At 39.0% G+C, this 15845-nt stretch overlaps 1 protein-coding gene across 1 annotated transcript in view; it reads left to right on the top strand.

The window, feature by feature from the left end:
* The window catches only part of LOC126464541 (extracellular matrix organizing protein FRAS1-like), a 471206-nt gene that overhangs the window by 411712 nt on the left and 43649 nt on the right, over window positions 1-15845 (top strand). The window contains exons 17-18 of the mRNA XM_050096241.1: window positions 4259-4447; window positions 5503-5679. Coding sequence (XP_049952198.1) covers window positions 4259-4447; window positions 5503-5679 — 366 coding nt within the window. The remainder of the gene's footprint in view (window positions 1-4258; window positions 4448-5502; window positions 5680-15845) is intronic.

Below are 15845 nucleotides of genomic sequence, written 5' to 3'. Positions count from 1 at the left end.
GTGAACATGCTTTTCAAATGCTGAAATCTAAACTAGTCTTGGTCCCTTGTTTAGCTACATTCTCTCTGGACTAGCACATCATTTTGGTGACTGATGCCTCACAGTGTGGCCTCAATGTAATCCTAGCATGCCAGTGTGCCAATGGATGTGAACGATCTGTTGCTTTCACCTCTAAATCTCTCAATCTGACCCAGCAGCGTTACTCCCAAGTGAAAAAAGAAGCTCTTGCCACAGTCTATGCTCTCCAGGAATTTCATGTCTTTTTCCTGTGGCTTCAAGTTTCACCCTATTACTGACCATACCCTTCATTTCCTTGTTTAAGCCTTACACTTTCTTCCTTGATGAGGCAGAACACTGCCTACAATGCTGAGTGCTGTTCTTGTCTCACTACAATTGAAGAACTGCTTTGCTTCCATCTTGATACAGAAACACAGCCTGTGGTCAAGGATTTTCCAGTTGCGAGCTCAGATGTAGCACCTGCCATTGCCGCTGACCTGGTTCTCTGCTACATGGTTCTGTTTTGTTCAAAGGGCTAGCCAGATAAAGCAGTGGGTTAGTCTTTGGACCCCTTGCATGACCTTTTCTCCTCACATTATCACTCTCCCAGAGTAGTCATTCCCACTGTATTATGGTGTGAGGTTCTACGCCTTCTCCAACAGGGTCTTTGAGGAGTTTCATGCACTAACCTGTTGGATAGGAGACATGTTTTTTGGCCAGGGATTGATGGCATTTCATCTGTTTTGTTGTGGCTTTTCAGCAGTGTACCCAACAATGGGGCATCCCTACCCCGTGGCCCACTTCATGCCAGATACGGAAATGCATTCATTTGGAAATGCATAATATGAGCATTGTGGGTCCCTTCTTGAATTATTATTGGCCCTTGGTTATGGATGCAGTTTGCTGGTTTCCTTACATTCTCCAATGTGAGTTAACATCAGCTGATATCACAATTTGTGCGCTTTTGAGTGGTTTCCAATAATGGGACCCAGTTCATTTCCCACAGCTTTCAATTGTCTTGTTCCTGTCACAGCATTCATCATGTCCTGGCTCCCCCATTCCAACCTCAATAAAATGGTGAGGCAGAATGACTAAAGTGTACATTCAAATCCCAAATGAAAAAGTTTGTTGTGGATTCTTCCCTGTTTTCTCAGCACCTATCATTTCATGCCTATGGGGGAGTTGAGCCAGCTGAGTTGCTTCATGGCTGGCAGCCACATATGTTCCTCCACCTTCCAAGGTGTGCACATCTGCCATGGTCGGATTCATCTGCTCGCTTCATGTCACAGTTGCCAAGGCATGGGTGTTTGGTCAGCAAGTGTATACTGGCCACTGTTGTCTGCCACCAGGGATGCCATCTTTGTGATATCTGAACAGTGAATGGGCTGGTGGTGCACAATTTTGATCAGCTGTGCCCCTGCTTACCACTGGAAGTTACCAGTTCATGGGTGCAGCCCTGCCACCACAGCCTGCCCCTGCACCCTCCACCTCAAGCCCATTGTCATCTGCTGTGGAGGCACTCCCATGCCATTGGCTGCCTCCTTCACATGCAGCACCCTGAGGTTCCAGCTTCCCAGTGCCAGGTGCTGGTCAATCTCTGGCCATCATCGTAGTTGATCTGTGCAACAATCAGTATGTCAATTTTAAAAAATCGGCGAGGTTCTGGTAGGACTCATGCACTGAGGGTTCCATACAAACTTAATTATGTATGTAAGCAGTCACCCATTCTGGGAATAGAAAATCTCACCAATTTTTGTCTGTTGTCAACATTGATACTGGGAAGGTATTGGTCCCAGGATTCCAAGACTTTCAGAATGTTTCTGTTTCAATAATATACATGTGACAAAGTGGTGCAAGAAGCAGGTGACCATTTTTATAATAATCAATGGTTCTTCATTCCGGCTTACTATGTCACAATGGTAAAAGTCAAACTTCAGGCAAGGAATGACTGTATTGCTCATATGATGCATTTCCAAATTTATCCACCATCAAATAGACAGGAGCAATTACTGCACATATATATTGTGTTTCAAGTTATATGTGAAACAAACGTTCACAGACTTCTATCCTTGTGGCCCAGTCAGCCTACTGATTGTTTTAATTTCAAGTTTGGCACAGATAACAAATGACAAAAGAAATATTTCCTTCGTGTGATATAATTACAAGTTAACAGTTTTCAATTCTTTGCTACACTTGTACTGTGAAACCTTACTTGCTGCCAAATTTCATCATTGTAGATCAACAGAAAGCACCATACAGATTTTGATGAGTGAGTTTGCAAGTATCAAAACATGTGTCCTAAATGACTGTGCCTTTTGACTGCATTGACTTAGAAGATAATGTTTATTATAACACCAAAGGACCTTAGTATGTGACATAAATTTCAACTTGATATGTCAACCCATTTCTGAGAAAAAGGGGTTTTAACAGATGGACGAACAGACAGACAGTCTACTAGAAAATGACAAAAAAAATTTCTTCACGAGATTGGTAACTAATTTACAGTTTTTGGATTTTCTTCCTGTGGTTGTACTGTGAAACCTTCCTTTTTGCCAAATTTCATGATTTTAAGGCAACAGGAAGTACCCTATAGATTTTGATGACCGAATTTGTATCAAAATATGTATCATAAATGGCCATACCTTTTGACTGCATTGACTTGAAGCTAACATTTATTATACCACCAAGGAACCATAGATCTCAGCATGTGACGTAAATTTCAACATATGTCTACCCATTCATGAGTGAAAGGGGCCTTAACAGCCAGATGGACAGACAGACAGTTGATAACAAATTACCAAAAAAATATTTTTCATTTGTGATAATTACAAATTTACAGTTTTAGGGTTTTTTCTTTGGTTATGCCATGAAATCTTCCTTTTTGGCAATTTTTATGATTCTAGGACAATGGGAAGTATCCTTTAGGTTTTGATGTGTGAGTTTGCAAATATTAAAATATGTGACATAAATGGCCATATCTTTTGATGGCCTTGGCTTAGAAGCTTCAGTTTCTTATATCACCAAGGACCTATAGACCTCAGTATGTGGCATACATTTTAAACTTGATATGCCTACCCATTCCTGAGAAAGGTGGTTTTTAACAGTCAGATAGACAGACAGACAGACAGACAAACAGACAGACAAGAAAGTGATCCTATAAGGGTTCTGTTGAGGCATGTAACCCTAAAAATGACATGGAAAATTCAAAATAACAAAAGGAATTATCTTAAGGCTAATTGGTTTGTGCCTACACTTCTGTCTAAGCTACTAATTATGCCTTCATAATTAGTTGTCTTAAACTATCAATTTAATACTGAGAAAAGCCAAAATATTGAGCCTTTAATCCAACATGAAGATATGAAAACTGTTTTTGATGAGCTTAAGTTTTCAAAATGATCTTTTTCACTGCTGTTTGTAATCGTAAGTAATGGATACATTCTTAGAGTGATCTTGATAATAGGACAACACCTTTAACATTTAATGGGTCCTAGTTTGGATGAACTGAATTATGGAAGAAGCTGGCTTTTCATGAAATCTAATTTCATTTCAAGCGGACTTAATTCATATCATCTGTTTACTGGAAAACTCAGTTGAATAGTAAATCCATCCAGCTAAGTAAGTCCATGCAAAGTAAAGTCAACATCTTTACAATTACACGAGGGCCTGCACCTCAATACTGAAATAATACTTCACTATTTTAAATTATTGTGGTGTAGGTCATCAGGCTGCAGTCCTGTCCATGACCTTTGAGACCTATGCATGCATTGTTAGGACCATCTAGCTTACATTCAGGACTTTGACATATGACTGTAGATATTATGTATGTCAAATGAGCACCGTCACACTGTTAGGAAAGTGGTCCAAATCTCTTGGCTTAATAATGTATAACAGTAACACAGTTGTGTGTCATTTGAGTGGCAATGACTTTCACAAACTAAAACCATATTTTATTAAAGAAATACAAACAAGACCAACATAGAGTAATAAACACTAAGTACAAAAAGTTGCTGGAAAAAAATCTGAATTCATCACTAATACTTCAAATTTTGGTTTTCAGTCAGCTGTATTTCAACAAATATAGAAAAATGTTTTGCAAACCCTAAGTCACATGCATTAGCTGTTTTCCTCTAAGGTACAAAGGTAGGGCAAGTAAATAAACAGACAGTTCCAGTCATATTTCTCTCAAAAATTTCATGATATATATTATATTATAACTTCTTTATCTGGACTAACAAAAATTATTTATTTTTTTTATTTTCAGGATTACAAAGGCCCCTACTTTCCTGAGGAAACAGTTGTTGGGCATATCCTTTGGCTTCCTACCCACCAATTGCACTCAGCATATCAGTTAACAGTACATCGTGTCTATGTTTGTTCTGGAAATGCTGATACTGCCCCTACCAGTTGCCTACGGGGATCTCCAGGACTGGGCCACACTATCTTATTACTGGTACTGCTACTTTAGCTTAAATGGTTTCTATTTTGGCAATAGAACATTTCTATAAGCCACTGAAATCAGAGTTTAGTTAAAACAACTCCTTCTTATTTTCATAACTAGTAGTCATTGGTAAATAATGAAGAATTTGTGTTTTGCAAAGCACATGGAGAACTCATGCTGTTAATTATTCTTTCTTTAGCAATTGCTTGACTAATTTCTTTTCTTTGCATCACTTAGCATTTTGTAAAAATGATTTGCTTTACTCAAATTTATAACTTTTTGCAGCATCAGACTTCTGTTCTATCTTCAAAATGACATGGTACTATGAAAACTGGGATGAAAGAGATAACCAATATTTTCTAATTTGATGAATCTACTCAGAATGCTGAACACACTTCTTTTTTCATGTTCTCACAATCTGAAAACACATTTTCTGATTTGAATTGTCATTTTTTATTTCCTCCAAGAATGAAAATGAGAGGTATTTACTGGTGATACACATAAAACTCTGTTACCTTGAGTACTTAATCAAGTCAAAATATTCCACTCATTTACAATTGTTACATAACTACATCAATATATTTTCATTATTTTACTTTTTAAGACAAAAATTTCCTGTTTACAACAGGTATTCCTTTTTGGAGTTCTCAGTTTTATTACAGCCTCTTCCTAATTAGAAAATACAAGGAACTTGTAGGTTTTAATTAATATTATTAAGAGGCTTTCATACTCTGTGTGTGTGTGCGTGTGTGTGTGTGTGTGTGTGTGTGTGTGTGTGTGTGTGTGTGTGTGTCCTAACAAGAAAGGTAAGTATCAAAGCTGAGTCATGATGTTCAACACCTCGTTTGGTTAGTTTCATGTTCCATGGATCATTTGCATGATAAAATAATGATGTGGAATTAGCATTTCATGTTCACATCACAAATTATGTGCCTATCTACTGGTCAACATTTCCTTCCTATGGTGAGTGACATTTTATGTACAGTTTACATGGGCTCAAATGATGTCATTAACAAATTCTTTGATTACCAGAAAATACTTACATGTTTCTATATATTTTTAAACAGGATAGAGATGATCCAGAAATTTCTGATGACTCTTACAATGATAACTCCTTTGAAGCACGTTTTGCTTCTGAAATGGATGATTTTGGCAAGCTCACTCATTTTCCTGGAGCTGATGGCTTCATCTTCAAAGTAGCACCTTTATATAGTATGAATGTTGGTAATCAATGGTATCTACAGGTAAGACAAATAGATTAAACTACTAAGATTTGTGCTCAAATGTTTTAAAATCAACATTCAAGTAAATACATTACAAAAGCTTTCCTAAAGACTATGCCTGGGGGAAACTGTGTGCTGCAAAATAATAGAGCATTGACAATCAGCAGATTCCCCACCCCCAAACCCCACATCCCCACCCCCAGCTTCAGTCTATGACTGGTTTGATGGAGCTAATCACAAATTCCTTCAACTCAGAGAGAGTAATTATTGTTTGGCCACATTCCAGTCTCTGTCTTCCCCTACAGTTTTTCCCCTTTACAGCTCCCTCTAGTTCCATAGAACTTATTTGTTGGTGTCTTAACACATGACCTATCATCCTGTCCTCTCTTCTTGTTAGTGTTCTCCATATGTTCCTTTCTTCACCATTTCTACAGAAAACCACCTCTTCCCTTATCTTATCAGTCCACCTAATTTTCAACATTCTTATGTAGCATCACATCTCAAATGCTTTGATTCTGTACTGTTCCAGCTTCCCACAGTCCACAATTTACTACCATACAATGCAGTGCTCCTAACGAACACTCTCAGAAATTTCTTCCTCAAATTAAGGCCAATGTTTAATGCTAATAGACTTTCTTTGGCCAGAAATGCCCTCTTTGCCTGTAGTTGTCTGTTTTTATGTCCTTTCTTTGTCCATCATGAGTTATTTTGCTTCCAACGTGCCAGAATTCTTTAACATCTTCGACTTTTTGATCACCAATTTCGAAGTTAAGCTAATCATTATTCTCATTCCTGCTACTTCTCATCACTTTTGCCTTTCTTTGGTTTACCCTCTTCCATATTCTGTGCTCATTAGACTGTTCATTCCACTCAACAGGTCCCAAATTATTCTCCACTTTCACTGAGGATAGCAGTGCCATCAGTGAATCTTAATACTGATATCCTTTCACCCTGAATGTTAATCCCATTCTCGAACATTTCTTTTGTTTCTGTCACTGTTTCATCAATATATAGATTGATCAGTAGGAGTAAAAGACTGCATCCCTGTCTTACACCCTTTTGTTCTTGGTCTTCCAGTCTTATTTTTCCCTCTCAGTTCTTGTACATATTGTACATTGCCCATTATTCCCTATAGCTTACTCCTATTTTTCTCAGATTTTCAAACATCTTGCACTATTTTACACTGTCAAATGCTTTTTTCTAGGTCAACAGTTCCTATGAACTCGTCTTGATTTTTCTTCAGTCTTGGTTTCCTTATCAAGCAAATCATCAGAACTGCTGGTCTGATGCCTTTGCCTTTCCTAAATCCAAACTGTTTGGCATCTAATATATTCTCATTTTTCTTTTCCATTCTTTGTATATGATTCTTGTCAGCAGCTTGACTGCATAAGTTGTCAGTCTCATTGTAAAATAGTTCTTGCACTTATCTGCTCTTGCTATCTATACACCATCTACAATAGTTGGTTGGTTGCCACTTTTCCCAATGATTCTACTAATTCCAAAGGAATGTTATCTATCCCTTCTGCCTTACTTGACCTCAAATCTTCCAAAGTTCTTTCAAATTCTGACTCCAACACTGAATTTCCTATGCCTTTGATATCAAAACACAATTCCTTTGTCTATTGTGTCATCAGAAAAGTATTCCCCCTCATAGAGGCCTTCAGTGTACTCTTTCCACCAGCCTGCTCTCTCTTTTGTGCTTAACTGGGGAATTCCCTTTGCATTCTTACCATTGATACCCTTGTTTTCAGTCTCACTAAAGGTTCTTTGGATTTTTCTATGTGGTGAACCCGTACCTCCAATGACCATTTCTTTTTCAATTTCTTCACATTTTTCATGCGGCCATTTCATCTTGGCTTCCCTGTATATCCTATTTATTTCATTCGCAAGTGGCTTATATCACAGTATTCCTGTGTTTCCCTGAACATTTTTGTACTTCCTTCTTTTGTCAATCACTTCAACTGAACCGCCTACTGTAATACTGCTTATCATAGAGGGTCATTTATATGACCCCCCCATGAACCGTGGACCTTGCCGTTGGTGGGGAGGCTTGCGTGCCTCAGCGATACAGATAGCCGTACCGTAGGTGCAACCACAACGGAGGGGTATCTGTTGAGAGGCCAGACAAACGTGTGGTTCCTGAAGAGGGGCAGCAGCCTTTTCAGTAGTTGCAAGGGCAACAGTCTGGATGATTGACTGATCTGGCCTTGTAACAATAACCAAAACGGCCTTGCTGTGCTGGTACTGCGAACGGCTGAAAGCAAGGGGAAACTACAGCCATAATTTTTCCCGAGGGCATGCAGCTTTACTGTATGATTACATGATGATGGCGTCCTCTTGGGTAAAATATTCCGGAGGTAAAATAGTCCCCCATTCGGATCTCCGGGCGGGGACTACTCAAGAGGATGTCGTTATCAGGAGAAAGAAAACTGGCGTTCTACGGATCAGAGTGTGGAATGTCAGATCCCTTAATCAGGCAGGTAGGTTAGAAAATTTAAAAAGGGAAATGGATAGGTTGAAGTTAGATATAGTGGGAATTAGTGAAGTTCGGTGGCAGGAGGAACAAGACTTCTGGTCAGGTGACTACAGGGTTATAAACACAAAATCAAATAGGGGTAATGCAGGAGTAGGTTTAATAATGAATAGGAAAATAGGAATGCGGGTAATCTACTACAAACAGCATAGTGAACGCATTATTGTGGCCAAGATAGATACGAAGCCCACGCCTACTACAGTAGTACAAGTTTATATGCCAACTAGCTCTGCAGATGACGAAGAAATTGAAGAAATGTATGATGAAATAAAAGAAATTATTCAGATTGTGAAGGGAGACGAAAATTTAATAGTCATGGGTGACTGGAATTCGAGTGTAGGAAAAGGGAGAGAAGGAAACATAGTAGGTGAATATGGATTGGGGGACAGAAAGGAAAGAGGAAGCTGTCTGGTCGAATTTTGCACAGAGCACAACATAATCATAACTAACACTTGGTTTAAGAATCATGAAAGAAGGTTGTATACATGGAAGAACCCTGGAGATACTAAAAGGTTTCAGATAGATTATATAATGGTAAGACAGAGATTTAGGAACCAGGTTTTAAATTATAAGACATTTCCAGGGGCAGATGTGGACTCTGACCACAATCTATTGGTTATGACCTGTAGATTAAAACTGAAGAAACTGCAAAAAGGTGGGAATTTAAGGAGATGGGACCTGGATAAACTAAAAGACCCAGAGGTTGTACAGAGATTCAGGGAGAGCATAAGGGAACAATTGACAGGAATGGGGGAAAGAAATACAGTAGAAGAAGAATGGGTAGCTTTGAGGGATGAAGTAGTGAAGGCAGCAGAGGATCAAGTAGGTAAAAAGACGAGGGCTAGTAGAAATCCTTGGGTAACAGAAGAAATATTGAATTTAATTGATGAAAGGAGAAAATATAAAAATGCAGTAAGTGAAACAGGCAAAAAGGAATACAAACGTCTCAAAAATGAGATCGACAGGAAGTGCAAAATGGCTAAGCAGGGATGGTTAGAGGACAAAGGTAAGGATGTAGAGGCCTATCTCACTAGGGGTAAGATAGATATCGCCTACAGGAAAATTAAAGAGACCTTTGGAGATAAGAGAACCACTTGCATGAATATCAAGAGCTCAGATGGAAACCCAGTTCTAAGCAAAGAAGGGAAAGCAGAAAGGTGGAAGGAGTATATAGAGGGTCTATACAAGGGCGATGTACTTGAGGACAATATTATGGAAATGGAAGAGGATGTAGATGAAGATGAAATGGGAGATATGATACTGCGTGAAGAGTTTGACAGAGCACTGAAAGACCTGAGTCGAAACAAGGCCCCCAGAGTAGACAATATTCCATTGGAACTACTGACGGCTGTGGGAGAGCCAGTCCTGACAAAACTCTACCATCTGGTGAGCAAGATGTATGAAACAGCTTTTGACAATGTTGACTGGAATACTCTCTTTCAAATTCTAAAGGTGGCAGGGGTAAAATACAGGGAGCGAAAGGCTATTTACAATTTGTACAGAAACCAGATGGCAGTTATAAGAGTCGAGGGACATGAAAGGGAAGCAGTGGTTGGGAAGGGAGTAAGACAGGGTTGTAGCCTCTCCCCGATGTTGTTCAATCTGTATATTGAGCAAGCAGTAAAGGAAACAAAAGAAAAATTCGGAGTAGGTATTAAAATTCATGGAGAGGAAATAAAAACTTTGAGGTTCGCTGATGACATTGTAATTCTGTCAGAGACAGCAAAGGACTTGGAAGAGCAGTTGAATGGAATGGACAGTGTCTTGAAAGGAGGATATAAGATGAACATCAACAAAAGCAAAACAAGGATAATGGAATGTAGTCTAATTAAGTCGGGTGATGCTGAGGGAATTAGATTAGGAAATGAGGCACTTAAAGTAGTAAAGGAGTTTTGCTATTTGGGGAGCAAAATAACTGATGATGGTCGAAGTAGAGAGGATATAAAATGTAGGCTGGCAATGGCAAGGAAAGCGTTTCTGAAGAAGAGAAATTTGTTAACATCCAGTATTGATTTAAGTGTCAGGAAGTCATTTCTGAAAGTATTCGTATGGAGTGTAGCCATGTATGGAAGTGAAACATGGACGATAAATAGTTTGGACAAGAAGAGAGTAGAAGCTTTCGAAATGTGGTGCTACAGAAGAATGCTGAAGATTAGATGGGTAGATCGCATAACTAATGAGGAAGTATTGAATAGGATTGGGAAGAAGAGAAGTTTGTGGCACAACTTGACCAGAAGAAGGGATCGGTTGGTAGGACATGTTCTGAGGCATCAAGGGATCACCAATTTAGTATTGGAGGGCAGCGTGGAGGGTAAAAATCGTAGAGGGAGACCAAGAGATGAATACACTAAGCATATTCAGAAGGATGTAGGTTGCAGTAGGTACTGGGAGATGAAAAAGCTTGCACAGGATAGAGTAGCATGGAGAGCTGCATCAAACCAGTCTCAGGACTGAAGACCACAACAACGACAACATATTGTATGTGTCATTATCAACAGGTATTAATAAGCAACTGACATACAAATGTTAACTTTCTGAGCTGCTCCAGTTTGGCATGGTTGGAGTCCAGACAGCAAGTACACTTAAACAATCATTCACAACTATTTGTGCCTATAAGTAAGTCAATCAACTAAAAATTATGCATGGATGGACACTCAGAAACAAACTGTGTGAGTATGTAGGCTTTCAGGTCATATCATATCTCTTTCACTTTCTATTACTTACTGTTGTTGCAAATGTCCCACAGTATCTAGTTATGACTTGGATTATTTTAGTCAAATATCTAACAGTGGGTTATTTAGTAATGGTAAGTAAAGTAATGGCATACTTAAAGCCACATAAACCAATGGCTTAATGCCATCTTAGAAGGGAAACATTTCATCTCAAACAGCACAACATTATGCAAATCTATACTGTAATTATATATTTTTCCGAACTACAAATATTTTATTAATTTCCTTACAATTTTGGGCCACTGGCCAACTTCAGATGGATATGAAATATATTGTTACAAAGTAGTCACCAATGTAGTCAGTACATATTGTAAGTGCAAATATATTACTGAATTACATGAATACAACTAAGACCATTGCATTTGCAAGACTCTGCAAATGAATGATTAGTAAAGCCATTGTTATTATTTCCATCTTGGTTTCCCATTGTTAGGTAAACCCATACCTCATATTCAGTCGTAGATCATGTAAATTCTCTCCTCTTAATAACCAAACTCATTGACAGACAGATCATTAGTTTCCCAAAGTCTGGAAGTAAATAAGTAATTAATTAAGTAATCCCATACAATCTTTTTTTTAATTTTTCTTATTCAGAACAACAGCCCTTATCACCCTGACATCATCTTATTTGGCATCCATGGCACACAAAATTGCAATATCAAAATTGAAATAGCTCCTTCCCCACCAGTAAAACGCTCACCCTCTGTCATGCCGTGTGGCTGTACTGTGCTCACATTTTCATTACATATATGTGCATCAATAAAAAATGTGTGCACAATGTGCAATCTTTCCTCTACCACCACTACCATAAATTAATATTTCTACATGAACATCTTTCATTGGCACAGTAGAAAGGAAGTGGGACATGTTGGAGCCTTGAATAGCAACATGTACCACCACAAGCTTCACCTATCAAATGAGTAGCATCCTCAAAGAAGCAACCTTAGCACATTAAGCAGTCTTTCCACAGAATATGTTACTAACATTTCATGTTTCTGCTGTCTTCATGTTGTGATCTGAGTCTCAGCAACTGCTTAACATAACCATAAGCATAGGATAATAACCGTATCTGTGACCAATCACAGCCCTGCTTGTTACCATTCTATTCATTAATCTGAAGTGTGATATGTTGCGGTTGCTGTTGAAAGTATAATGGGGGCAGTCACAGACGCACACACCATGTGTTCTGCTACTTGAACACACCAGTCTTCAGACTGATGAATACAATGTGTGGCAAGCAGGGCTGTGACTGGCCATATAAAAATGCTAAGCAGTTGTATACATATACTGCATCTCAAGAAAGCACACAATAGGCATGGTCAGATGTCAGTGTAACTACATATAAATGTACACCATTGGCAAGGTATGTAACTGATCAGTTACAATTCTCTGTGATTAGCAGAATGGTCACCAGAGTGTGTTAGCTTTGTTTATGTTTAGTGTTCTGACCAGGCCTTTTAGAGCACATAAGTGGTGTGAAAGAAGGTTGTATACATGGAAGAACCCTGGAGATACTAAAAGGTATCAGATAGATTATATAATGGTAAGACAGAGATTTAGGAACCAGGTTTTAAATTGTAAGACATTTCCAGGGGCAGATGTGGACTCTAACCACAATCTATTGGTTATGAACTGTAGATTAAAACTGAAGAAACTGCAAAAAGGTGGGAATTTAAGGAGATGGGACCTGTATAAACTGAAAGAGCCAGAGATTGTACAGAGTTTCAGGGAGAGCATAAGGGAACAATTGACAGGAATGGGGGAAAGAAATACAGTAGAAGAAGAATGGGTAGCTTTGAGGGATTAAATAGTGAAGGCAGCAGAGGATCACATAGGTATAAACACGAGGACTAGTAGAAACCCTTGGGTAACAGAAGAAATATTGAATTTAATTGATGAAAGGAGAAAATATAAAAATGCAGTAAATGAAGCTGGCAAAAAGGAATATAAACGTCTCAAAAATGATATCGACAGGAAGTGCAAAATGGCTAAGCAGGGATGGCTACAGGATAAATGTAAGGATGTAGAGGCTTATCTCACTAGGGGTAAGATAGATACTGCCTACAGGAAAATTAAAGAGACCTTTGGATAAAGGAGAACCACTTGCATGAATATCAAGAGCTTTGATAGAAACCCTGTTCTAAGTAAAGAAGGGAAAGCAGGAAGGTGGAAGGAGCATATAGAGGGCCTATACAAGGGCAATGTACTTGAGGACAATATCATGGAAATGGAAGAGGATGTAGATGAAGATGAAATGGGAGATATGATACTGCATGAAGAGTTTGACAGAGCACTGAAAGACCTGAGTCGAAACAAGGCCCCTGGACTAGATAACATTCCATTAGAAATACTGGCAACCTTGGGAGAGCCAGTCCTGACAAAACTTTACCATCTGGTGAGCAAGATGTATGAGACAGGCCAAATTCCCTCAGACATCAAGAAGAATATAATAATCCCAATCCCAAAGAAAGCAGGTGTTGACAGATGTGAAAATTACCGAACTATCAGTTTAATAAGTCACAGCTGCAAATTCTAATGCGAATTCTTTACAGACGAATGGAAAAACTGATAGAATCCGACGTCGGGGAAGATCAGTTTGGATTCCATAGAAATGTTGGAACACGTGAGGCAATACTGACCCTACGACTTATCTTAGAAGAAAGATTAAGGAAAGGCAAACCTATGTTACTAGCATTTGTAGACTTAGGGAAAGCTTTTGACAATGTAGATTGGAATACTCTCTTTGAAATTCTGAAGGTGGCAGGGGTAAAATACAGAGAGTGAAAGGCTATTTACAATTTGTACAGAAAGCAGATGGCAGTTATAAGAGTCGAGGGGTATGAAAGGGAAGCAGTGGTTGGGAAGGGAGTGAGACAGGGTTGTAGCCTATCCCTGATGTTATTCAATCTGTATATTGAGCAAGCAATAAAGGAAACAAAAGAAAAGTTCAGAGTAGGTATTAAAATCCATGGAGAAGAAATAAAAACTTTGAGGTTCGCCGATGACATTGTAATTCTATCAGAGACAGCAAAGGACTTGGAAGAGCAGTTGAACGGAGTGGACAGTATCTTGAAAGGAGGATATGAGATGACCATCAACAAAAGCAAAACAAGGATAATGGAATGTAGTCGAATTAAATGGGGTGATGCTGAGGAAATTAGATTAGGAAATGAGACACTTAAAGTAGTAAAGGAATTTTGCTACTTAGGGAGTAAAATAACTGATGATGGTCAAAGTAGAGAGGATATAAAATGTAGACTGGCAATGGCAAGGAAAGCGTTTCTGAAGAAGAAAAATTTGTTAACATCGAGTATAGATTTAAGTGTCAGGAAGTCGTTTCTGAAAGTATTTGTGCGGAGTGTAGCCATGTATGGAAGTGAAACGTGGACGATAAATAGCTTAGACAAGAAGAGAATAGAAGTTTTCGAAATGTGGTGCTACAGAAGAATGCTGAAGACTAGATGGGTTGATCACATAACTAATGAGGAGGTATTGAATAGAATTGGGGAGAAGAGGAGCTTGTGGCACAACTTGACTAGAAGAAGGGATCGGTTGGTAGGACATGTTCTGAGACATCGAGGGATCACCAATTTAGTATTGGAGGGCAGCGTGGAGGGTAAAAATCGTAGAGGGAGACCAAGAGATGAATACACTAAGCAGATTCAGAAGGATATAGGTTGCAGTAGGTACTGGGAGATGAAGAAGCTTGCACAGGATAGAGTAGCATGGAGAGCTGCTTCAAACCAGGCTCAGGACTGAAGACCACAACAACAACAAGTAGTGTGAATGGCTTTAGATGTTGAATGATAATTGTAAAGGACATGGAGATGCTGCATACTGATGTGAGACAGCTTCATTAGCACCTGGCATAGTTTGAAAGAAGCCTCATTGTGGGCCTTCAATTTTCTAGTGATAGTGGTCTAACATTGGACTGCACAGGAATGTTAGGACAGGAATATTCATCATCAAGGTTTCTGTTGATCACCACATGGGAAGATTGTTATATGCCCCAAGTATATCATAATCACTTTGCATCTGTGCCTGCCATCTGATGAGAAGTACTTGACTTCCTGCAACATTCTATGTCACCCTGCACCAGTGATCAGAGGCTAGCAGCAGCTAGACTAGGTAATAAACACCACAACACAAAATGCTGCATTTGGAGTAGTGCTGTGACAAGGAAGCTTGGACTGCTGATGAATGGCATTGCATTGTATTCGGCAATGAATTGCATTCCTGCACTGCCCTGGGTAATATCATCAGCAAGCCATCATTGAAGAGTATGGCAGCGATCTGGGGAGAGGTCCTACCCTTTGGATGTTTTGGAGAGGTACAGTGGTTTTAATCCTGGTGTCATGGTGTGAGAATTATCCTAGGACATTTTAATGGAAAAATAGGTAAAGAGGATATGTTCACTGCCACAACAGGAAAACATAGAAGCACTCCACCACAAATGAAAATGGATTACAAATGATCAACTTCACATTGTCAAAGAATATGTGAATTTGCTCCATGATGCTTCCCCACAAAGAAAGTCACAAAGGTATATGGTGCTCTCCAGGTGGCAAAACTGTAAATCAAATGGGCCATGTTATGGCAAATCAAGATGATTTGGAATCAACGACCAAAATCCATGCCAGAACCTAAATTTAATGTAGAATTCCTGAAGGAATTGTCTGTTAAAGAAACATACATGATTGAAATTATTAATCAGTTTACAGCATTGCAAGAAGTTGGGGAGGAAAACAGTGTTGAGAAGATTTGGAAAAGAATGAAGACAGTAGTAACAGATGCAGCAGAGGAAACATTGGGCAAGAAAGAGAAACTGGAGAAACAGAAATGGTCCAACAAAAAATGTCAGAGACCAGTGCAAAAGAGGAAAAAAGCCAGGATGCTGCGGCTGCATAATATGGAGAGTGAGG

This window comes from Schistocerca serialis, chromosome 1, assembly GCF_023864345.2.
Source record: "Schistocerca serialis cubense isolate TAMUIC-IGC-003099 chromosome 1, iqSchSeri2.2, whole genome shotgun sequence".
Taxonomy (NCBI): Eukaryota; Metazoa; Arthropoda; class Insecta; order Orthoptera; family Acrididae; genus Schistocerca; species Schistocerca serialis.
The sequence above is the reverse complement of the archived record's forward strand: the minus strand, read 5'-3'. Positions and strand labels throughout refer to the sequence as shown.